The sequence below is a fragment of the Eublepharis macularius genome, chromosome 8, assembly GCF_028583425.1.
Source record: "Eublepharis macularius isolate TG4126 chromosome 8, MPM_Emac_v1.0, whole genome shotgun sequence".
In the NCBI taxonomy this organism is placed as follows: domain Eukaryota; kingdom Metazoa; phylum Chordata; class Lepidosauria; order Squamata; family Eublepharidae; genus Eublepharis; species Eublepharis macularius.
Window position 1 is genome coordinate 217913 of NC_072797.1, and position 22509 is coordinate 240421.

General features: G+C 55.3%; 3 protein-coding genes across 11 annotated transcripts in view; 1 reads left to right on the forward strand and 2 right to left on the reverse strand.

Moving 5' to 3' along the window:
- Positions 1-819: 819 nt before the first annotated feature.
- Positions 820-9510, reverse strand: LOC129334305 (gamma-secretase subunit Aph-1b-like). 2 transcript variants are annotated; one of them, XM_054986291.1, is made up of 7 exons: positions 9318-9510; positions 9024-9194; positions 8609-8682; positions 8086-8208; positions 7864-7991; positions 1545-1668; positions 820-1372 (listed from the first exon to the last, which is right to left on the reverse strand). In XM_054986291.1, the coding sequence occupies exons 1-7, from the start codon at positions 9428-9430 to the stop codon at positions 1335-1337; spliced, it is 771 nt and encodes a 256-aa protein (XP_054842266.1). In that variant the 5' UTR covers positions 9431-9510; the 3' UTR covers positions 820-1334. The 2 variants fall into 2 exon arrangements, with proteins under 2 accessions (XP_054842266.1, XP_054842265.1); XM_054986290.1 differs by having other exon boundaries at positions 7846-7991.
- Positions 9429-11767, forward strand: LOC129334467 (atherin-like). Its single transcript, XM_054986604.1, has 3 exons — positions 9429-9795; positions 11226-11300; positions 11435-11767. The coding sequence occupies exons 1-3, from the start codon at positions 9429-9431 to the stop codon at positions 11467-11469; spliced, it is 477 nt and encodes a 158-aa protein (XP_054842579.1). The 3' UTR covers positions 11470-11767.
- Positions 11768-17992: 6225 nt separating this feature from the next.
- Positions 17993-22509, reverse strand: part of TPM2 (tropomyosin 2) — a 36209-nt gene continuing 31692 nt past the window's right edge. For 4 of the 8 annotated variants that reach the window (XM_054987129.1, XM_054987127.1, XM_054987133.1 and 1 more), the window contains 2 exons: positions 20780-20849; positions 17993-18228 (listed from right to left, as the gene is read on the reverse strand). In XM_054987129.1, the coding sequence (XP_054843104.1) occupies positions 18146-18228; positions 20780-20849 (153 nt within the window). In that variant the 3' untranslated portion in view covers positions 17993-18145. Of the gene's footprint in view, positions 18229-19909; positions 20517-20779; positions 20850-22509 lie in introns of those variants that run through there. The other 4 variants (XM_054987128.1, XM_054987126.1, XM_054987132.1 and 1 more) reach the window with 1 other exon arrangement.

Consider the following 22509-nt stretch of genomic DNA (forward strand, 5'->3'; position numbering starts at 1 on the left):
ATCTGGCTAGCTGTGAGTGGACCTCATGGGGCCAGACAAAGGACCAGCACGTCCCCCAAAGAGGACCGGCCCGTAGACTGCTTGCTGCTCCCAGAGTTAACTGCCCAGCCTCTTGCAGGTTCCCCTCCTGCCAGGCCAGCATAGAGCCGCCCTCTACAGAGCAAGATGGCTTGCAGGGGGCTGGTGACACCGAGAGCCATGCTTCCCCTCAAGCCATGCAAGGCCGGGCGTTCCTCTCCTGCACGGATCTGCTCCTGGGGTATGTGGGGGGGGGGGCCCTAGAAGCACCGAGGCTCCAGTCTGTGGGAGGTGGCTGGCCAGGGGGCAGTTCTTCCGTCTGAAACAAGGGGCTTCCTGAGGCCAAAGCTGAGAGGGGGCTATTTTTTAAAAGAGAAATCCAGGAGACGACTCACTCCCAAGCACAGCAATACCCCCTCCACAGCTGGTCAACTGAGTCTCTGCCCCCTCCCGCTCCTTTAATGCCTGCACTGCCCAAGCAGCTGTCCCCAACGCAGGGGAAACAGCCGCAACACCCCTCACCTCTGCACACTCTCAGGAAACGTACCCAAAGGCCATCTAGCCCACTTTCTGCCATGTCTCCAAGACCAGTTTGGGCCTCAGAGAGAGGCGTGTGCAGAGAAGACAGATGCAGGCGAGGCATGCCCACAAAGCCACCATGTGCAAGGAAAGGCACAGAAAACTGAGCCAGAAAAGAAGGCAAAGGGAAAACTGAACCAAGTGTCGACCAGACCCTGCCCCTAGATGCTTTACCACCAAACCACAGCCCCGTGCCCTCTGGCTAGACAGACACTCAGGAGCAAGAGACGAGTGTGTATTTATTGGGGTGAAGAAACCGAGAGCAGGGAGCTGCCACGCGGAGAGGGGAAAGGAAGCATTTCCTCCCCCTCCATCTCTGCCAGAAAGGCCCTCCCCACCGCAGACACACCACAGCAGGCAGCCCACCCTTCCCTTGTAACCTCCACCTGGCGCTCTGCCTCGCCGGCCCTGGCCCACCCCCATCTCAGTGCCAGCCCTGTGTGGCACGCAAGCAACGTCAATCCGCTGGAACCTGTGGAGCCCCTGGGGGGCTGGGCTGCCTTTGCCCCAGAGACACAGGAAGGCAGCTGAGCTGTGGGGCAGAAGCCAGGCAGCTTCTACTGCAAAGTTTCCTGAGAGAGGTACTGGGGGGCAGGCACAAGCCCCGACCTCCGACCCTACAGTCCCGGTGGTCCCTTTGCAGGGCCTAGAAACCCCTATGAAGGCACTGCTGCTGCACCTCCCCCCCCCCCAGCTGGAGTCTGCAACATAGACTGGGGTGAGGGGCCACAGGGGGCTCAGGATCCTGGTGGAGGCGTCGTCCCACTCCGGAGGCCTGAAAAGACAGACAAGGAGAACGAGCAGCAGCTGGGATTACCCCAGCCAAGGGAAAAGTACACCCACCCCCGGCCCAAGAGAGTGAAGGCCCCGGAGGCATATGGGGGGGGGTGGCCCTAGGCCCAGGGGCCCGTCAGCAGGCTTCGGCTGGCCCCTCTGTCCGTACTCACATAGAAGGAAGTGGTGGAGGTTTTGCTTTGAGCCACCAGAGAGAACGTAGGCCCAGACGGCTGCAGCTGCCATCAGCAGGTAGGAGGGGAGGAGGCTGCCCAGGTAGAGAGGGTTCCAGAACGTCTGTCAGAAGGGAGGGCCAGAGGTGAGGCGGCCAGCAGGCCCAGATGCCTGAGCCTCTGGCAGAAGTAGCTGTAACTTGCCATGACAGTTCAGAGGCTGTGCAAAGAGCCACCCCCTTGAAATAGCTGACCCAGCACCAGCCACACACACTCGGTCTGGCCTACCTCAGAGGGGTGTTGGGAGGAGAAAACGGGGAGAATAATGCAAGTGCTTCAGGCACCAGGGCGAGTAGCAGCCACTGATGCACCTGGCCTCCACGAATTTGTCTAACCCCCTTTAAAGCCATCTATTTTTGTAAAGCCATTGCAGCCTTCAGCGGCTGTGAACTCCGCAATGGACTAATTGAATAAAGAAGTATTTCCTTTTGTCTGTCCTGTACATACTGCCCATCAACTTCACTGGGCGCTCTCAAGTACAGGAGACGGAGAAAAAGCTCCCTCCAGCCACTGCACGCAACACTTCATGCACTTCCATCCCTCTCTGCAGAAACCAGACTGACCTTCCCTCAGCAGGCTCTGATCCTCAATGCGCTCAACAGTTCTCTCTCTTTAATAACAGTTTCTACTGATTTATCCAGAAGAACTGTTAAACGAACTGGCCTGGATTCCCTTCTGCATCCCCTGCTTAAAAACTGGAGTTAAGTTTGCCACTTTCTTGTTCTGCCACCAAGGCCAGTTTTAGTAACAAGCTACATATACGGGTTAGTGGACTGACAATTTCATAACTGGGTTTCTTAAGAACCCTTGGTGTGTGCCATCTGGAGCTGGCGATCTACTCGTTTTCAGTTTGCCTAGTTGTCCTAGAAGTTCATCTCTCATTACCTAAATCATAGAATCATAGAGTTGGAAGGGGCCATACAGACCATCTAGTCCAACCCCCTGCCCAGTGCAGGATCAGCCTAAAGCATCTCTGACAAGTATTCATCCAGCCTCTTCTTGAAAACTGCCAGTGAAGGGGAGCTCACCACCTCCCTAGGCAGCTGATTCCACTTTTGAACTACTCTGACCGTGAAAAAGTTTTTCCTAATATCCAGCCGGTACCTTTGTGCATGTAGTTTTAGCCCATTGCTTCGCGTCCTACCCTCTGCTGCCAACTGGAACAGCTCCCTGCCCTCCTCCAAATGACAGCCTTTCAAATATTTAAAGAGAGCAATCATGTCCCCCCTCAACCTCCTCTTCTCCAAACTAAACATTCCCAAGGCCCTCAGCCTTTCCTTGTAGGGCTCAGTCTCCAGACCCCTGATCATCCTCGTCGCTCTCCTCTGCACCCTCTCAATTTTGTCCACATCCTTTTTGAAGTGGGGCCTCCAGAACTGCACACAATACTCCAGGTGTGGCCTGACCAAGGCAGTATAGAGAGGGGCTATGACCTCCTGCGATTTCGATGCTATGGCCCCTTTGATACAACCCAGGATTGAATTAGCCTTTTTTGCCACCGCATCACACTGACTGCTCATATTCAGTTTACAGTCCACTCTTACCCCAAGATCCCTTTCACATATACTACTGCCCAGAAGTGTATCCCCCATTCAGTATTTGTGCTTCTCATTTTTGTGGCCCAGATGTAATACTGTGCACTTGTCTTTGTTGAATTGCATCCTATTCACAGCTGCCCACTTCTCCAGAGTATGCAGGTCTTGTTGAATTTTAATTCTATCTTCTTGGGTGTTTGCTACCCCTCCCACAATTTGGTATCATCAGCAAATTTAATGAGCAGCCCTTCCACTCCTTCATCCAGATCATTGATAAAAATATTGAAAAGTACCAGGCCCAAAAACGAGCCCTGCGGCACCCCACTGGACACCTCCCTCCAATCTGATGAAATGCCGTTGACCACCACTCTTTGAGTGCGGTCCTCCAACCAGTTCCCTATCCACCAAACTGTCCTATAGTCCAGTCCACAGTCTTCCAGTTTGCCCATCAGAATGTCATGGGGGACCTTATCAAAAGCTTTACTGAAATCCAGATAAATCACGTCAACAGAGTTCCCCCGATCCAGTAAGCTGGTCACTCGATCAAAGAAGGAAACCAGGTTGGTCTGGCAAGATCTGTTAGGAACAAAACCATGCTGACTTCCCCGGATCACTGAGCGGTCCTTCAGATGCTTACAGATTGATCCCTTTAAAATCTGTTCTAATATCTTCCCAGCAACAGAAGTCAGACTGACCGGCCTATAGTTTCCTGGGTCATCCTTCTTCCCTTTCTTAAAGATTGGGATAACATTTGCTCTTCTCCAATCTTGTGGCACATCCCCAGTCCTCCAGGAGGCCTTGAAGATGATGGACAGGGGTTCTGCAAGTTCTCTAGAAAGTTCTTTCAGCACTCTTGGGTGCACCCCATCCGGCCCATGGGATGTGTATCTGTCCAGTGCAGCCAGATGTCTCTCTCCACAACCTCTCTGTCCATGTCAACTAGCCCCCCAGGTGTCCTGTCCTGTCCACTACCATCTCTAGATGGGCTCGAGTTCTTCAGGGAGAAAACAGGCAAAAAGTCATTAAGCCTGTCTGCCTTTTCTCTGTCCTCCATCAGAGTTTCTCCATCTACTCCCAACAGCGGTCCAATTGCCTCTTTTACTTTGCGTTTGCTTCTCACATATCTGTAGAAGTTTTTCTTATTGTAGCAAGCCCCCCTGGCCAGACCCAGCTCGTACTGAGCTTTGGCCTCTCTGATGGCTGATCTGCAGTACCTAGTAACCCTCATATACTCCTCTTTAGAGGTCTGTCCTTCTCTCCATTTCCTGAACATTTCCTTTTTCTCCCTTAGCTTATTCTGGAGCTCTCTGTACATCCACATCGGTTTCTTGGAGCCCTTACCATGTTTCCGTCTTGCTGGGATAGTGAAGGCTTGAGCTTGCAAAAGCTCGTGTTTGAGAAGGGGCCACCCTTCACTCGCTCCTTTTCCTTCCAGCACACTCCCCCACGGAATGACTCTCATCAAGCCTCTGCTTCAGATCCCCTTCCTCAAAAGAGGAAGCGCCCCACACTCCCCACAGTGAAATCAGGTGCAAAGGACTGACTGAGCCGCTCTGCCACCTCCCCCAGTTCCTTTAGCAGCACTTTTATCCCCCGGTCATCCAAAGACCAGCTGCCAAGCTAGCTGGACTCCTCCTCACAGATGTGAAAAAATGCTCAGGTGGTGAAGAAATGTCTTAATGTTTTTGGCCACTGCTCGTCAAATTCTCTTTTTGCTCACTTACTTGTTAACTTACATTTGTTTTATGAGGCGAAATGGTCTTTTCAATCAGCAACACCATCCACTTTTTAAAGGAAGCTTTTTGCCTTTTATAGTTTCCATTAATGGAGTCATTAACCACACATGCATCCATTTGGACTTGGGGGTTGCCTTTTGTGACTTGAGATATACGTTATATCTGGACTTCCAACTAGTGTTGTTTTAAGCAGTTTCCAGGCATTCTGAAAGGACGCGATTCTCTCAATTCCCCCTTTTAACTTCCTTCTAGTTAGCCCCATCTGTTGCTGTTGCTGCAACAGATGTGAACAAATCTCCTGGGCCAGACGGGGTATACCCAAGAGTGCTTAAAGAACTTCCGAAAGAGCTTGCAGACCCAAAGTCAATCATCTTTCAGGCCTCCTGGAGGACAGGTGATGTACCAGGAAACTAGGGAAGGGCAAATGTCATCCCAGTCTTCCAGGGAGAAAGGATGACCCTGGGAACTACAGGGAACTACAGGTCTGCCCTCTATCCCAGGAGAAGATACTCCGCATCAGTCTGCAGGCATCTGATGATCAACATGTTGATACGGGGAAGCCAGCATGGATTTGTCCCCAACGGGTCCTGCCGGACCAACCTCGTCTCCTCCTTTGATCAAGTGACAGGCTTACCGGATGGTGGGAATGCTGCCCATGTAGTTTATCTGGATTTCACCAAATCTTTTTGACAAGGTTCCTCGCTATGTTCTGAAGGGTAAACTGGAAGACTGGGGACTGGGCTCAAGTTTGTTTAGATGGACAGTGAACTGGCTGGATAACTGCAACCAGAGAGTATTTTATTATGTCATTTATAGCCCGCCTTTCTCACAGAGACTTAAGGTGGGTCACACTGTGTGAGATTAGTGGAGTCAATTAGTACAGTTGTCAACTGCATCGAGTCTGATGAGAGGGGCGTGTCCAGCGGAGCGCCACAGGGCTCGGCTCTGGGCCCTGGGTTTTTCAACATTTTTATAAGTAATCTGGATAAGGGTGTGCTGCATTAAATTTGCAGATGACACCAAACTGGGAGGAGCAGCAAACACCCTTGAAGACAGGGACGGAATTCAACGAGACCTGAACACGCTGGGAAAGTGGGCAGATTTGAATGAGATGCGATTTAACATGGCAAGTGCCGGGTTCTCCAGCTGGGTAACAAAAATGCAAAGCATGCATACTGGATGGGGTATACACTTCTGGGTAGCCGTGTGTGTGAACAAGATCTTGGGATACGAGTGGATGGGAAGCTAAATATAAGCAGTCAGTGTGTTGCAGCAGCAAAAAAAGCGAATGCAATCTTGGAGTGTGAGTGTAACATCCAAATGACAGGATATCATTGTCCCACTATATATCTGATCAGGCCCCACCTGGAGTATTGCATGCAGTTCTGGAGCCTCATTTCAAAAAGGACGCAGACAAATTGGGACAGGTGCAGAGGAGAGCAACCAGGACGATCAGGGGCCAGGAGACCCAGCCCTGCGAGGAAAGTCTGAGGGACCGGGGAATGTTCAGTCTGGAGAAGAGGAGGCTGAGGAGGCTCTCTTTAAGTATTTAAAGGAGGGAAGGGACCTTTTCTTGTTGGAACCAGAGGATGGGGCTCGAAATTATGGGTTTTAATTACAGGAAAGGTACCGGCTGGACGTTAGGAAAAGCATCTTCACATTAAGAGTAATTCAGCAGTGGACTCGGCTGCCTGGGGAAGTGGTGGGCTCCCCCTCACTGGCAGTCTTCAAGGAGCGGCTGGAGGAATCCTTGTCGGGGATGTTGAGGCTGTTCCTGCATTTGGGCAGGGGGTTGGACTAGATGGTCTGTGAGGCCCCTTCCAACTCGAGGATTCTAGGATTCATACTGGCACTTTTGCCTTGTTTCCTTCTCTCAGAATCCCTGCCTCCCTTGGCCCCCACCCCTTTACTACCCAACACTCATTCTCAAATTTGATCCAGTCCCGCCAATATTTTTCAAGAATTCACAACATCATCCCCTTGGGATGGGCCTGGTGTTGGCAGGAACGGGGGTGGGGGGGTGTTCCTCAACTAGGTGTGCTTGTTGCAGAAAAGCCCCATGGCTCGGGGCACATTTTGCTCCTTAAGGAATTTTGGTTTCCACTTCACAGAACTACAGCCAGAGACTCTGGAGTTTCCTCACACCTGTTGCCGGGACTCCTTCCTGGACCCACCACAATGTCCTCCGTTGACACAGAGATTCACCCCTCCCGACTGCCAAGCAGGTGCCTGGTGCCATGCTCGGGGGAGACCACCCTTGGGGGCTGTTCCTCCACACTCCTGTGAGGTTGCATACGAACCTGCACCAGAGTCAATCTCGAAAAAAAGTGTTTGGCCAGAGGTTAAATATGGCGATGAAAGTAAGGGGGATCTTGAGGTCACTGTGGAAACCCAGCTCACAGGCCCCACTGACATGCATCCCCCTGCTGAGGGGGCCAGGCTTAAAGCCCCCCCCCATTCTGCAGCAAGAGTTGTGGGGCTGAGGAGAGGGAACTGCCCAGGGAACCGGCACTAAAGCCTCTGAATCACAGGAGCAGACTTGGAGACCCGCAACACTCGTGCTCGTTTGCTAGGCTCTTCTGGGCAGCTGTTCCTGCTCTCCTTGGGGGAGACTTTTTAACACCTTTAAACGTATTCCTGCAAAGCTACTCCCACCCATATTGGCTCAGAATTGTACTTCAGCCTTTCTGGATGCTGAAATACTGGTAAAGCTGACGATGTCTGAGCCTAAGCCTGAAAAGGAAAAATGGTCCCGCACAGGGTGGAAGCGTAAGATGCCCTCCGGTTCTTGTGAGCCGTGTGGCAGACCTAAGCAACCACAGAGCGTGCGCACACACCCCGACGGCACAAGAGCCACCCTGATGGGGCAAGGAGAGTTGCTAGCATGGGGGGAGGGCAGTCCAGACCCCTCCCCTCCATGCATCACATCAAAGGAACTCAAGGGCAGGAAGGAGAGAGCTCACAACTCACCAGGTGGCTGCAACTCACCAGGCCAGAGACGATGAGGTGTGTGATCACCACAGCAGCCACCTCCCACCACTGCCGGGTCTCACAACCGTGGAAGAAGACGATCCCCCAGAAGATGTGGAGGAAAATCATCACCAGCGTCATGAAGGCTGTGTGGGAGACACAATGCGCACACGTTGGGGTGGGAGGGGGGCAACTGTGCAGCACCGCCTGGCGCCAGGGCTGGCGGGGGGGGGCGCTTACCAGAAGTCAGGAAGTAGAGCTGAGAATCCCCATAGATGCCGACGGTGCCGGGCCCCAGGGAATCAGCCAGCAGGTTGATCATGGAGAAGGCCCCGCTCATGAGCCCAAAGCCCAGGCCGGCCACTGCAGGAACAGCAAGCAAGGAATGTCGGCGGCACCTGAGAAGCGGACCGCCCGCTGCCCGCCCCCCCCCCCAGACAGTCGCAGGCAGCCGCTGTTCCCTCTTCCGCTGAGCCCAAGGCAGGCCCTGCTCAGCCCACAACGGCCACAGGGTTATCCAGGCTGAATGCCTTGCCTGCCCCCCAGCCCCATGACAGGAGGGGCCCTCTGAATGTGCCCTTGCAACCCCCCTCCCCAGCAGGGCTACCTGCACCCAGAACAGGCTGGAAGGGGGATCTTGAACAAAGCGCAGCAGCCCTTCTATTCGGGGTGCGGGGGTGGGCGTGTTACCCTGCCTCCCGCTGCAAAACATGAACCTCTCTGCATCCCCCCCACCCCGCCCCGCCCCGCCCCGGAAACGCACCGTAGGCCATTTGCTGGATCGAGATGGGGCAGCACCCGTCTTCGCTGAGTGCCACCAGCCCCTCAATGGCCTTCCTGGGAAGGGGAGAGAGAACGCACCTCCAGCGTCGCATTTAAAAAGGCGGCCCAACAACATTCATTCCGCCCGCCAAAAGACGGCAGCCCGCCCCCTCCCCCGCGGAGCCCCCCTCAGCCTAGGCAGACCAGCCCCACCCCCCGCCCAGGCACCAGGCCCAGCGCCGGCCTTCAAGGGCCGCCCCAGAGCGGCCGCCTAGTCGCCCCCCAGCCCAGGAAGCCAAGCACGGCGCCCACCGCGCCGCTCCCGCGACCCCTCCCCAGCGCCCGCAAGGCTTGCCACCCTCCCGGCGGCACACACACCCCCCCCCCCCCAGCCGCGGACCCCCGCCCGGGCCCACCTGAGCAGCTTGTAGTAGAGGAAGCGGAAGGCCTCCTGCAGCAGCACCGACAGCACCACGCCGCCCACCAGCAGCCCCCGCTGCAGCGCCTCGTCCCGCGCGTCGCCCGCCCGCGCCGCCACGAACCAGGCCAGCGAGGACAGCAGCAGCGACACCAGCCAGAAGAAGGCCCTGGTGGTGGGAAGGGGGGAAGGAAGGAAGGAGAGACGGGGCGGTCAGCCGGGCCCGGGGCGGGAGGGGAGGGGAGGGGAGGGGAGGGGAGGGGGCCGCCCGCCCGCCCGCGCACCCACTCACCCGGCGATGAGGATGATGATGCGCAGCGGCTCGGCCGCCACGGTGAGCAGGAAGAGGGCGAGCGCCGGCCCAAAGGCCACGAAGGCGCAGCCGAAGAAGACCGGCAGCGTCATGGCCCCGACGCCGGGGAGCCGCCCTCGCCGCCGCCCGGCCCCGCGCTCCGCCGCCGCCGCCGCTTCTTCCGCCGACCTCACGTCCGCCCGGCGCCCTTCCCTCCTTCCTGCCCTCCCTCCCCCCGCGCCCTCGGAGCTCCGGCGCCGCCCAGGAGAAGGCGGCCGAGAGCGGGACCCCAGCCCGCCCCCCCGGCAGCCCCTCCCCTCCGAGCCCCGAGCCGGGCGGCCGCGCGAGGCGCTGCTGGCTCGGCAGGCGAGTCGGGAGGAAGCGCGCAGCGGCCAAACCGGGCCGGGCGAGGAGGAGGAGGAAGCAGCCGCGCGTCTCCCGTGCGCGCTCCCGGGGCCCGCGAGGTCCGGGTGTGCAGGTGCCAATTCGAGGGCGGGGGATTCTTGGATACTTGGGGGCGGGCGGGGCGTGAGCTGCGGCGTGGTCCGGGCGGCCCCCGGTGTCTGCAGCCCGACCACAGGCGCGGCGGATCCCGGGCGATCCTCTCGTTCGCCGTCGGGCAGCCGTCGCCGCTTGGCCATTGCTGGGGGGGGGGGGGTGGCGGCAGCGGGTAAGCGCCTTTGAGCTTGAGGGGAAACTCAGCGGTTTAGACGGGGCTGGGGGGGGGCGCCTGACGGCTGTGCACCTCAACTCTTTGCTCGAGTCCATCCCCCCAAAGCATTTCAGAATTGCCAGGCTGGGCACAGCCTGTGGCTTCCAGGAGCTTCCCGGAGGAGCGGGCATTTCAGCCTAGCCGATGCTCGGGAAGAGAGTGATGTTTTGCTCTCTCTTGTACAACAAAATGCCAAGTGGAGATGTGTTCTTTGCAAACTACAACTGTTATGATGGTGGTTCAGTTTCCCATATTTTGGGTTGTTAGAGAATCCTTCCCAAGCTGTACCTGTGAAGCCAAATGACGCACAGAACTGCCCAGCACAGGTGCGCGGCCCCCCCCCCCCGCCCCATTCCATTGCTTCCTGCTCTCTCAAGCAGAGGCACCGAACTGGCAGGGCCTTCGCCCTTCGCTGAGCCTCCTCCTGCCCATGGCCCTGATTCAGGCACATTCATGCCACACCCAAGGCTGTCCTCCTGGTTCCCTGTTTGCTAAGCGAGAGAGAATTGGCCAGGGGGAGAGAGTGGAGCCCCTCTGTCTCCTGCCTGCCTGCCTGCCTGTTCCAGGGTCACGCGCGGTTCTGCCCTCTGTGCCCACCTCTGCCTCCTTACCAAAGCCAGGGAGTTTCCACACCTTGGTAGACATTCCATGCAGGTTCCTTCCCTGGCCATTGGATTGTCTAGAAGGTCACGTCCTAAGGTGGGGAGGGGGAGGCTTGCCATTTCCAGCAAAGCCAGTGGGCATGAAGCCTGGCACACTTTTGCTTCACAAATGCAGGCTCATCTCAACCCTGGCCTGGGCCCTGCTTCCCCTCACGCCTTCATCACAAAGGAGGTTTTCCCAAGGGGAGGTTCATCCACGGCAGTCGGGTGTGCTGCTGACCTCTTGGGATTTCCCCCAATGCGGACAATGTGACTGCGTAAAACAGTGTTGTGCTTACCTGTAACTGTTGTTCATCGAGTGTTCTCTGTGCAGCAGACACACATTGGGACTGCGCCTGCACAGGCCTGCTCCGGAGAGAGATTTTTTAGCTCTAGAGCTCCTGAGGGGGCCATTCCGCTGACCTGCGCATGCGCGGTGTTTTCCGCCCAATTGCGTGACACGGATCGCCCCCTGATCCCTCAGTTCTCCTAAGCCGCCTGAGGACAATCCAATTCAACACATCTAGTAATCATGTATTCTATTTAACTTTTTAGCCTCGTCCTCACAGCGGGGCAGGAGGGAGGGAATGTGTGTCTGCACAGAGAACACTCGACGCACAACAGTTTCAGGTAAGTGCAACACTTGTTTTCCTCTTCGTGTTTCTGTGCAGCCCCACATTGGGAGTATAGCAAGCTACTCACCAATGGGGACGGGTGTGAGGACAATTAGGAAAATAATGATTGTAGTACTGCTGTCCACACAGATGCCTCTGCTCTGGAGTTCGTATCAACCGCATAATGCTTGACGAAGGTGTCATCTGACGACCATGTGGCTGCTTGGCAGATGTCACTGAGAGGCGTGCCTCAGAGGAAGGCTGCCGAAGACGACTGCGCTCTCGTAGAGTGTGCTCTTACCGATCTCGGACATGGAGAACCTGCTGCAAGGTAACAATGTCTAATGGCCGCCACTATCCATCTGGATATGGATTGATCGGAAGCTGGGAGGCCCATACGTGTGCCAGCATAGCAAATTAATAAAGCTTTTGATTTTCGGAAAGGCCTTGTCCTGTGTAAATAATACAATAAAGCCCGTTTTACATCCAGAGAGTGTAGTGCCCGTTCTGGTTCACTGGAGGGGTTTCGGAAGAAGACCGGGAGGGACAACTTTTGATCCAGGTAAAATTTGGAAACTACCTTTGGAAGAAATTGGAGGCTCGGGTGAAGTGCCACCTTCTGCGCAAAAAACTTTAGGAAAGGAGGGTCCGTCCTTAACGCGCCCAATTCCCCTACCCTCTTTAGGGAAGTGATGGCCACCAGGACTGCCACCTTCCAGGACAGCAGGGCTAGCGTGCACTGAGCCAGGGGTTCACACGGGGCTAGCATGAGTCTAGCCAGCACCAATGACAAACTCCACTGGGCAACAGGGGTGGGCCTCTGTGGACGTGTGCGAAGTGCCCCCTTCAAGAAGTGCTTGGAAGCGTAATGGGGGGAAAGGGTCCTACCGTCCACATATTCGTGGAATGCAGAAATCGCTGCAAGACGCACCTTAACAGATGCTGCTGCTAACCCCTTACGTAATAAGCAAAGAAGGTAATCAAAACCCAGCGATGTAGGGCATGTGAAGGGGGAGTGTCCCTTCTCCAGGGACCGCTTAGCCAATTTGTCCCATTTGAGCGGAGAGGATGCCTTGGTATAGGGCTTCCTAGCGTTTGGAAGGATTCGAGTCACTCCATTCGAAAAGGGGTACGTCTGGGTCTCAGAAGCCAAGCGGACAGGTTGAGGACGGCTGTGTTATGGTGGGGGATGTTGCCCCATGAAAGCAAATCTGGTGCAGGTGGAAGACGACGGAAGTGACCCTTGGCCATGTCCCAGAGGGGGGGGGGGGAACCAGTCCCTGCGGAGGCCAAAAAGGCGCAATGAGGATACAGCGTGTCCGATGATATCTTACCCTGCAGAGGACCTGAGGTAACGGAGGGGTCGGTGGGAATGCGTAAAAGAGGCCCTCGTCCCAGGGTATTTGGAATGCATCCCCCCAAAGAAGGCGGGTTCATTCCGGCCTGGAAGCAAAACTGCCTGGTTTTGGCGTTCTCTGCAGTGGCGAAAAGGTCGATGCCTGGGTAGCCCCATTCTGCAAAGATCGGTCTGATATAAGTGTCCTTTATTGACCATTCGTGGTGCGGGTTGTAAATCCTGCTTAGAGAGTCCTCTCTGGCGTTCGATGACCCTGCTGTATGCCCAGAGCCAGTCTTGTGGCCTCTCTGCAGGGGATCATCGAAGCAGTTCCCCCTTGTTTGTTTACATAATAAAAGAGCAGTGGTGGTGCCTGTCTGCCTCGGGCCTCTCCTGTCTCGAAGGACCCCTGCAAAAGAGGTAAGTGCGTATCTTATGGCCCTTCGTTCTAAGACATTAATGTGCATCCTCGCCTCTGACTGCGACCGAGTCCCTTGAACCGAAGAGTCCCCCCAGCAGGCTCCCCAGCCCCTGTGGGAGGCGTCTGTGGTGAGAGTGAGCTGTGGGGGAGGGATCACAAAGGGTGTACCCCTGCCTAGGTTACTCTGGTCCAACCACCAGTGCAATGACTTCAGAATAGCCCTGCGGGTCAAAAAACGCTTCGACTGGGTCTCTGGCAGGATTGAACTTCCTGATAAACCAGTTCTGGAAGGGCCTCATGAAGAGGCGTGCAAAGGGGACGACACATGTAGGAGAGGCTGTAAGGCCCAACAATTTTTGGATGGATCTGGCTGATTGGAAACGCTTGTTTTGGAAACACTTTGCTATGGAACAAGGGGATGTTATCCTATCCTTGGGTAGAAAAGCTCTACTTGTCGTAGCATCTAGTACAGCACCGATGAATTGAGCTGTCTGTGAGGGTTGCAAGGAGGATTTCTTCCAATTAACTAACAACTCTAACCTAGTTAAGGTGTGAATTGTGGTCTCAACGTTCTCCAGTTGTTTCCTGGAGTGTGATACAAGTAATCAATCATCTAGATAGGGGTATATAATACAGTTCTTTGACCCGAGGAAAGCCACCACGCCAGCCATACATTTCATAAACACACGGGGATGAGGGGGCGAGTTGCATCACGCAATTGGGCGGGAAACGCCGCGCATGCGCAGGTCAGCAGAATCGCCCCCTCAGGAGCTCTAGAGCTAAAAAATCTCTCTCCGGAGCAGGCCCAATGTGGGGCTGCACAGAAACATGAAGACGAATTTGTGGTTATTCAGTTACTGCTCAGTAAATACGTGGAGAAATAACTGTGTAGGCCAACCAAAAGCCATTGGCGTTGCATATTTACAACACGAAATTGATGCTTTTGTGGTATTTCGGAACACAGCAAAGGAATCCAAGTCATCGCTATCTTTTTTTTGGCATGTCCAGACTTTTGTCTCGGCTTCCCTCGCAGTCTGTGTCTCCCGGAGAGGCAGGTGCACTCTCCTGCTCTTCCAGGGGCAATCTCTGACGCACACTGGCAACCGCGAAGACCTGTGCAGGCCCCTCTCTGTGGCCTCCGTGGAAAGGGCAGTCGAACCACCCCTGACCTCCAGGCTGAAGAGGAGGTGGATTATGACTAAGCTGGGAAGGCAGGGGTGTTGCCTGTCGTGCTGTTAATATGTAATGGGGAAGGAAAAATCTTTTCTCCGAGCGGAAGCGTCCTCCTCATTCATTCTGAGCAGAGCCCCCCATGCTGCTGGCTATCCCCGGAAGAACGGGGGTTCACTGGGCAGAGCTGACTGCTGAGAAAAGAGATCCAGCGTGGTCTTAAAATGTATCATGCCCCCCCCCCTTTTTGGTGAAAACCACAGAAAAATACTAAGTATGGAAAAAATGCTTTTGAAAGGCTTATGAGGTGGGCTGCTCTGAGGTCACTCAGCGTGGTTTGTGGCTCTGTCTCGATTGATGGGCTTATCTGATATTGGCAGGCAGGCATCCCAGGAACATTAATAGCTCATACATGAGAAATTTAGGAATGGAATGAAAAGGAAAAAAACAGGAAACAGTTTGCAAAAAGATTGTGAGCAATTCAAATGTCATCTTGCGTGATCTTTACTTTTAGAAAGAACTTAGCTTCCATCTGCAGCTAATGTTTCAACAAACTATGTGTAACGCATGCCACATGTGGCTCATTTCTACTCCCTTTGGACTGGAGGGGGAGATATTGCACCATCTTCCCCACATTTGTTTGTGTTATGTGCTGTCAAATCTGTATTTATAAGTTTTAATGCCTATTGAGCATTTTATTGTAACCTGCCCTGAGCCTGTTTGTGGGGGTGGGGGTGGGGGAGGGCTATAAATTGAATAAATAAAGTTGCCTCTGACCTATGGCGACTCGATGAAGACCTCCCAAATGTCCCATCATTATCAGCTTTGCTCAGATCCTGTAAACTGGAGGATGTGGATTCCTTTATTGAGCCAAGCCATCTCATTTTAGGTCTTCCTCTTTTCCTACTGCCTTCCACTTTTCCTAGCATTATTATTCCATTATTATTGAGTCTCAGTGAGAAAGGCAAACTATAAATGACAAATGTCTTTTCCAGTGAATCTTGTCTTCTCATGATGTGATCAAAGTATTACAGCCTCAGTTTTGTCATTTTAGTTTCTAGGGAGAATTCAGGCTTGATTTGATCTAAAACCCACTTCATTAAATAATGTTAGCAAGCTTGCACCCAAGCTGTGAAGCAGGAAATTGTTCCATACGAACACGCCTGTTTTTTTGGGTACTTCCTGCTCACTGCGGCACAGAGACCCGACCCAGCCCGTCCTCCACAGTTGTGCACCTTGCTAACCCTCATCCTGGCTCCGCAGATCTAATCCCATGTCATTGAAGCTGGCTAGGTTGTGCTCCTCACTTCATGTCCAGGAAGGTGAAAGTGGGTTGCCCCGTTCTGGCGGTCTTGCACTGGCCTGCCTGCTTCAATCCAACTTACTTGCAGCTCACCGGGGGTGGAGAAATGGTTCTCAACATGTTCCATCTCTGGCCCGGCTGCTAGACTGTGACGTTAGGGGCACTCTTGTTTTTAATAAAGTTGGAATGTTTTCAGCAAAATATTTTTTTTGCAGAGTGCAGAGCCTGTGTGTGTGCGCATGCGTGTATAAATTTTATTCCTTGGTCATCCAAAGGCCCCGCTGCTTCTCTGGCTGATTTCCTGCTCTGGTTACATTTAAAGAAATGCTTACAGTTTGCCTGGATGCTTTTAGCAATCTGCTGCTCAAGCTTTGTTGGGGCAGACTTTCTGCTTTATAAAAGAAGCCTTTCTTGCTTTTTATGACTTCCTTGATCTCGGTCGTTAACCACGCAGGCGTCCTCTTACCCTTGCAGTCTACCTGGGCTGCTCTGCCACTGCTTTGATATTTCTAGGAAGAAACTGTTTCCCTTTTGTTAGGAACTAGAGCTTTGTGAACACCACGTGCCAAACCCCCTTGCCGTGGTTTGCTTCAGAGCTGAGCCTCAGAACAGGCAAAATCTCTGAGCTCAACCCTTCCCCTCCCTCTCGTGGCAGAATGCTCGGGGTCCGGCCCCCCAACTATTCACACACGTCCCCTTCTACTGGGCTTGAGCCTCCTGAGGGTGACGGGAACTATGTAGAAGGGTGCACTGAGACCGTGGCACCTCTAAAAGCACCAGGCCAGGGGGGGGGGCTCAGCTTCTGGCTCCCGGGATCTCCTCCTGCCCCAGGCCCTTCGGCTTCCTGGCCAGGATTTCTCACCCCAAGGCAGGAAATCTCTCCTCCAGCGTAACAGCTTTGGCCCCAACAAAGAAACCCTGACGAAAAGCACAGCGGATCAGGGCATGATTCGTGCCTATGTTGTTATGGGTGAGCACAACACGTCCTTGACTCATTACTCCAATTCGACTGTGATACTGGTATTATATTGCTCTTACTGTGTTTTTAAAACTTGTAGATGCAGAGGAGTTAGCCGTGTTAGTCTGTAGTAGCAAAATCAAAAAGAGTCCATTAGCACCTTTAAGACTAACCAACTTTATTAAAATAAAGTTGGTTAGTCTTAAAGGTGCTACTGGACTCTTTTTGATTTTAAAACCTGTATAATCCACCTTGAGTCTTAGTGAGAAAAAGCAGCCTATAAAGCAAGAGGGAAAGCCGTTACCCTCAGCGTGTTCTCTTCCGCTTCCTTTCAGGCACTTTGGCTGGTTTTGCCTGGCCCGGCTGCTTCTTCCATTCCTTAGCAGAGGTTGTATATGTGCAAGATGGAGGCACGGTCCCACTTCTCACCTTCCTTCTCTTGCAACTGGGAGATAGCCCCAGCCTCTGTGCAAAGCTCCCGCTCCCACCGGTGACCCATTCAGCTAGCTATTGCCCCTCAGGGCTGTCGAACTGCACTGAAGCGACAGGCAAGCCTTGGCCCTCGCTATCTGCCAAGATGCTGGCCTGCCGCCTCAGTCTCGTCATCTGTGGGCAACCGTCAGCTCTGCCCCTGAACTTGCTCACACCATTCCTGCGTCTCCAGTTGCCCGTCTGATATTTCCACTTGGACGTCTCGCCACCGCCTCCAAGTCCCAACTTCTCATCTTTCCACCCAGGCCCTCCTGTTGCAGTATGCTCTTCATGCTCTCCGTATCCTGCAACGCCACCAGCTAACCAGGAGAGCAGAGACAAAGCCCGGCTCTGACTTTCAGCGTTCTGTTTTGTTCCCAGCCCGGCATCTGTCACCAAGTCATGGCACATGACGATAGTACAACCGTCACTCTGGTCCCCCCGCCCCCAGCCGAGCACCCTCACACCATCACTCAGCGGCCAACGCCTGTCCCCCTTCCATTTGACTGCCCCCCAGCCCCCCCCACCTTCCTAAAATCCCTGCACAGCCTTCCTCTCCATTCCTCCCCTCTCTGTCAAAGACCTCACTGGCTGTGCACCCTCCCTTCTCCCAGTATCTCTCTCTGCTCCCTTGTGCCCAGGTCTTCGCCTACCTCACAGGGTTGGGATGAGGATAAAATGAAGGAGAGAATAATGTGAGCGGCTTTGGGGCCCCCCTGGGGAGGCAGGCAGGGTGTAAGTGATGTAAAATGTTTAAAATTTCAGACTCACAGAGAGAACCAAACCAGGAGGGGAAGTGACCCCGGGGGGGGGGGGGGAAGAGTTAGCATACCACATTTGCTGCCCCCTCCCCTTCCTAACCTCACGTGGCCAGGAGGAACCCAAGCACCGGTGGCCCACCGTGACGCCTCCTCTAGCCCTTCAGCTCCCATCCTTTGCATCATCGGCTTAGCCACAAAGATCACCAGAAAAGACATTATGGCTGCAGCCGGCCTTCATGCCGCCCCCCCCCGCCCCCGCCCCAAGCCAGGCACACAAGCACACACACCCTCTGTTCAACTTGCTTTAATATCTGGAGACTAGAGTGGGCAGTGCAGAGGCAGAGCCCCCCCAGGGGCAAGAGGGCTTCCCTTCTCCTGGTGGAGCTGATGGGGCAAGAGTGTGGGTTAGGCAGGCGGGGTGGGAGGCGCCCGATCCAGCCCTCAGAGGTTGTTCAGTTCCAGCAGGGTTTGATCCAGGACTTGATGGATGTTGACATTTTCGTCTTTGGCACTAGCCAGGTTCTCTGCAAGAAAAGGCAGGCAGGCAGGCACCCAGACACATCCACAGCCAGAATGAAGGACCCACGCAGTGGGGGGGGGCGGGGGGGAGAGGAGGAAATGCACGCACGCACACGCACCCAGGGAGGGTTCAGTTCAGCAGCTTTGCTTCCGCGAAGGTCAGGTCTTTGCAATGCCTGTGGCTGCAAAAGCTTGGCCAGCAACCCTACCAGCGTCTCCTGCAGCCCCCCAGCTTCACCTGTGGCCAGCAGAGAGGCCACCCAGCCAGCGGGTGGGGCAGAGAACGGGCAGAGCAAACCTGTTCTCGGCACATCCAACTCTGACTGAATGCAACCAAGGAGACAGAGTGGCACAGTGGAGAGACGGCTAGGCATCTCTGCCTCCCTCCCCAGCTATGGCACTCCCACCACGGTGACCCGGCGCTGGAGCCAGGACAAAATGGTGCGGGGGAGAGACCCATGCCCACCATCCTGAGCTCCTTGGTGGAAGGACAGAGTGAGGAAATGCGACAGAGAAGGAGCCAGTTGAGGACAGCGGCTCAAGGAGAGGTGGAGAAGGGAGAATCAAGCGCGCCATTCACCAGGGGGCAGTGGAGCTGGAAGCTTCGACCCAGGAACCTTTGAAGACCAGCAGGGAGCACCTCCTCCTCCCTCCTCCTCTGTTCCCCACACCCTCCCGTGGGACCGGAGCCAACTTCCAGCACACCGGCCCACCCCTCACCACCAGAGAAGGCAGGAAGGACCCCTCCAGGGTTCCCATCCACCTGCACCGAGAAAGCAGCTCGCTGGGCAGAGACAGGGAAAGGCAGCTCAGGGGCTGCAGCCACTGAGGAGGACTCCCAGGTCACCAGGGAGAAGCCACCAGGGAGAAGCCGGGCTCCCTCCGCCTCCTGCTCGGAGCTACAGGAAAGAGAGAGAGGCCAGCAGCCGGAAGGGGAGGTGGGGCCATTGGGAATGAGCAGAGGGGCCAGGGGGCTTTCCCCTCCCTCCACTGGCTGCCAGCACTGAAGGGCTGTCTGAGTGGATCTGGCCAGAGATGAGCAGAGAACAGGAATGGGGAGGGGGGACAGAAACCAGAAGGACCAGGGAGAAATTGGGGGCTGGGACCTTTTGAGGAGGGCGCCAGGTTCCCGAAGGGGCAGGGCTGCACAGAGATCTGATGGGGGAGGGATACCCCCATGCGTCTCCGCCAGCCCAGGAGGCAGACAAGGCAGCTCTGCTCCCCAGGCCAGGCCAGCCAGATGCGCAGTGGGACTGGCGTCTTGGAACTGCACAGCCAGCTGCGCAAATGGGGGCCAGCACACCCAGGGACTTGCGCCTTGATCCCCCACAGGGCTCCTGGGGAGCCGTGACTTGTCCTGTTGGGAAAACGCACAGGTGGCCCATAAGAACACACACCATGGGTCATGTGGTGTGGGCCTCAGAAGAGCTGGGCTGCCTGCTGGGGGGGAGGGGCCCTGTCCACACAGCCCCCACCAGCTGGAAACCCCGACCCCACACATGCAAATCACCAGTGGTGGGTGGGCGGCAGCAGGGAAGGGCCACCCTCCTCTGCCCCAGCTGGCCCATCTTCACCTCATGTGGTTCCTCCCCACCCCGCCTTCTTGCAGGGCAAGAGGTGGACAGGCGTAGCAGCTGACCAGGAGCAGTGCGCAAGAGGAGCATGGAAGAGACAGAGATGGAGAGAGAGGCTTTGCTGAGAGCATTTATTTATTAAACCAGAGGTGGAAGAGAACAGAGTCCTAAAACACACAGTGTGAGCACAGACAGACGGAGCAAAGGGGACACAGCAGGACCTCGTGGGGGCCTACATGGAACATTCCTTCCTTCCTTCCTTCCTTCCTTCCTTCCGCTGAGCTGTCCCTCTGCCTATCCCAAACTTCCATGGAGGGGAAGGAGGCTAGAACATTAAGCAGCCCAGGGAGGGCCCCCCACAGTCCCTCCTTGGCCCCAGAGGAAGCCTGCCTCCGCAAACCCCAGGCTCTAGGGGTGCCCCTTGCTCTGCCTGGGAAGGCACTTCTGGTGAGGAAAGGGCTCGGGTCAGCCCTCCTAGAGGGGACACTGCACCCCCCCCCTCTGTAAACACACACACACAGAAGAGCACTTGGGAGTCCAGTGAGTATGGGGCGGGGGGGGGGCGGGGGGAACAGAGGCGTGCAGCAGACCCTGAGAGGCAGAGACAGACAGTGGGGGGGGGAGGCAGGGGGTGGCTCAGAGGGAGGTGATGTCGTTGAGGGCATTGTCCAGCTCCTCGCTGATGGCTTTGAACTTCATCTTCTGGGCATAGACTTCGTCTGCAGGAGGCAGTGAGGGGGGGGGCGCGCAGGAGGGGCGAGGCACAGCCGAGAAGAGTGAGGAGAGGAAGAGAAGAGAGTGAACGGAAGTGAAGGGGAAGAGGGGGTGAGGACTCACACGGAAGCATGCACCGGGCACGGCCCCTCCCTCTGCCCAGAAGCCCTTTCTCTCAGCCCCCCCCCCGCCTGGGCCACCCCCTGCCCCCTCCCTCCCTCCCCCAGTGTCTCCCACCTCTGCCCCACAGCCCAGGGGCCCTGCTTACCCTCCAAGTCATCTATGGTTTTCTCCAGTTTGGCCACAGACCTCTCAGCAAACTCTGCCCGTGTCTCAGCCTGGGGGAGGGGAGACAAAAGAGGGTTGCGTTCCCCGCCCTGCAGAGACACTTCCCCTGAACGGCAGAGAGAGCAGCCGCCTTCCTGCCAGCAGGTGCTCTGTGCCCTGCCATGCCCACCGACGGCGGCCCTATGGGCAGCGGCAGGGGGGACTTCACATGGCAGAGCACGAGGAGGCTGGCTGCCATTTCTGCTGTTTCTTTAAAGTTCCATGCATTTGTCCACACAAAGCGGCAGGGAAAATTTAAGAACTGTTTACATTCATAGCATGTCTTTAAAACAAAGCTCAACTTAAAAGGAAATCTGAACACCACCAACGCCTCTCGGGGGGCCAAACCACATGTTTGTGTTTGTAACAAGTTGGGAGCAGGAAACCCAGATGCAAGTCATGCCCCACACATCCCGGCAGCGGCTGCAGAAAAAGGGTTCTTCTTTCAGACAGGAGAGCCCCAAAGAGCTTGGAACGGCACTGCCGAAGCAGGGAGGGCTCCCCGCCTCCCCAAGGCCATTTTCCCGCGTGAAAACTTTCTGCATATGAAGCAGCGGAAAAAGGGAAATCACACTCCACCTGGGTCCTATTTCCGCATGGAAAACCTGCTTGAGGTTGGCAGGAGCCCGTCCCCCCCCAATGGCGGGCTGAGCCCACGTGGGGCATTCATTGGGTCCAGGACCCCAATTTGTGAAAAACACAAACATGTCATTTGGCCCTCGTTCTCTCTTAAAACTGAGCCAGAATCATCATCTGAGAAGACAGAGGTTTCTCTCCCCGTATGAGGAAGTGCCATGGGAGAGACACCCAGGGCCCAAAATTCAGCACAAAGGCCACACAAAGAGCCATCCAGGGCTACCCCAGGATCTGTAAAAGGGTCACATCTCCCAAACTACTTGCTTGACCTCTAAATATCTTCTTTGCTCATAGGAAGTGCTGGAACCAGCAGCCTGATCCTGGGCCTATCTACTCAGGTGTTTGCACCTCCCTGCCCCCCCCCCCGTTTGCTTTCACATACAAGATCTTTGCATAGCAATCCTACATTTGTCGAGAAAGTAGTGTGTCCAAGCAGGCACAACTCCACAGTGCATGCCCTGTTTTGGACTGATTGGCTGTTTGGTTGCATAAAGCACAGGTTATCTGTAAGCAAGACAGCAAACCGGATTGCCCAGAAAACATCAGTGATGTAAATCCCTGGTGCCGCCAATCCTCCCTGCAGAGCATTACAGCAAGGAAGATTTAACCAGAGGACCAAGTAACGGAGCCCAGGAGCCGGAAGACCTCGCCTGAGCCTGCTCGGAAAAGGTGTGGGTGGGTAACTGTGGTTGGTCCGCAGGAGAAGAGCAGAAGATTTGGGTCCAGGAGCACCTTAGAGACCAACCAGATTTCCAGGGCAGGAGCGTTTTCGACAGTCGGAGCCTTTACAGCGCCCCTGGGCCCAAATCTTGCTGTTCACGGAAGGGATCGCTGGCAGAGCTAAACAGGCGTTGGGATTCCGTGACTGCAGCTACAGGTGAGTTCTTATTTGTTTTACGAAATTCTTGGGCTCCACAAAGCAGGGCCCAACCTGGGTAGCCCAGGTTAGCCCAATCTCATCTGGTCTTAGAAGCAAGCAGGGTTGGCCTTGGCTAGTAACTGGGTGGCAGACCTCCGAAGGAGACCAGGGTGGCC

Bases quoted from the DNA above. Each gene is read 5' to 3' on its own strand.
- LOC129334305 (XM_054986290.1), bottom strand. From the start codon at position 9,430: ATGACGCTGCCGGTCTTCTTCGGCTGCGCCTTCGTGGCCTTTGGGCCG. The intron at 8,683-9,023 runs GTGGGCCCGGGC...TCCCCTTCCCAG, and splicing joins CTCTACTACAAGCTGCTCAG to GAAGGCCATTGAGGGGCTGG. The intron at 8,209-8,608 runs GTGCGTTTCCGG...CTGTTCCTGCAG, and splicing joins GATCCAGCAAATGGCCTACG to TGGCCGGCCTGGGCTTTGGG.
- LOC129334467 (XM_054986604.1), top strand. From the start codon at position 9,429: ATGGCCCCGACGCCGGGGAGCCGCCCTCGCCGCCGCCCGGCCCCGCGC. The intron at 9,796-11,225 runs GTGCCAATTCGA...TTAACTTTTTAG, and splicing joins CGCGAGGTCCGGGTGTGCAG to CCTCGTCCTCACAGCGGGGC. The intron at 11,301-11,434 runs GTAAGTGCAACA...CTGTCCACACAG, and splicing joins TCGACGCACAACAGTTTCAG to ATGCCTCTGCTCTGGAGTTC.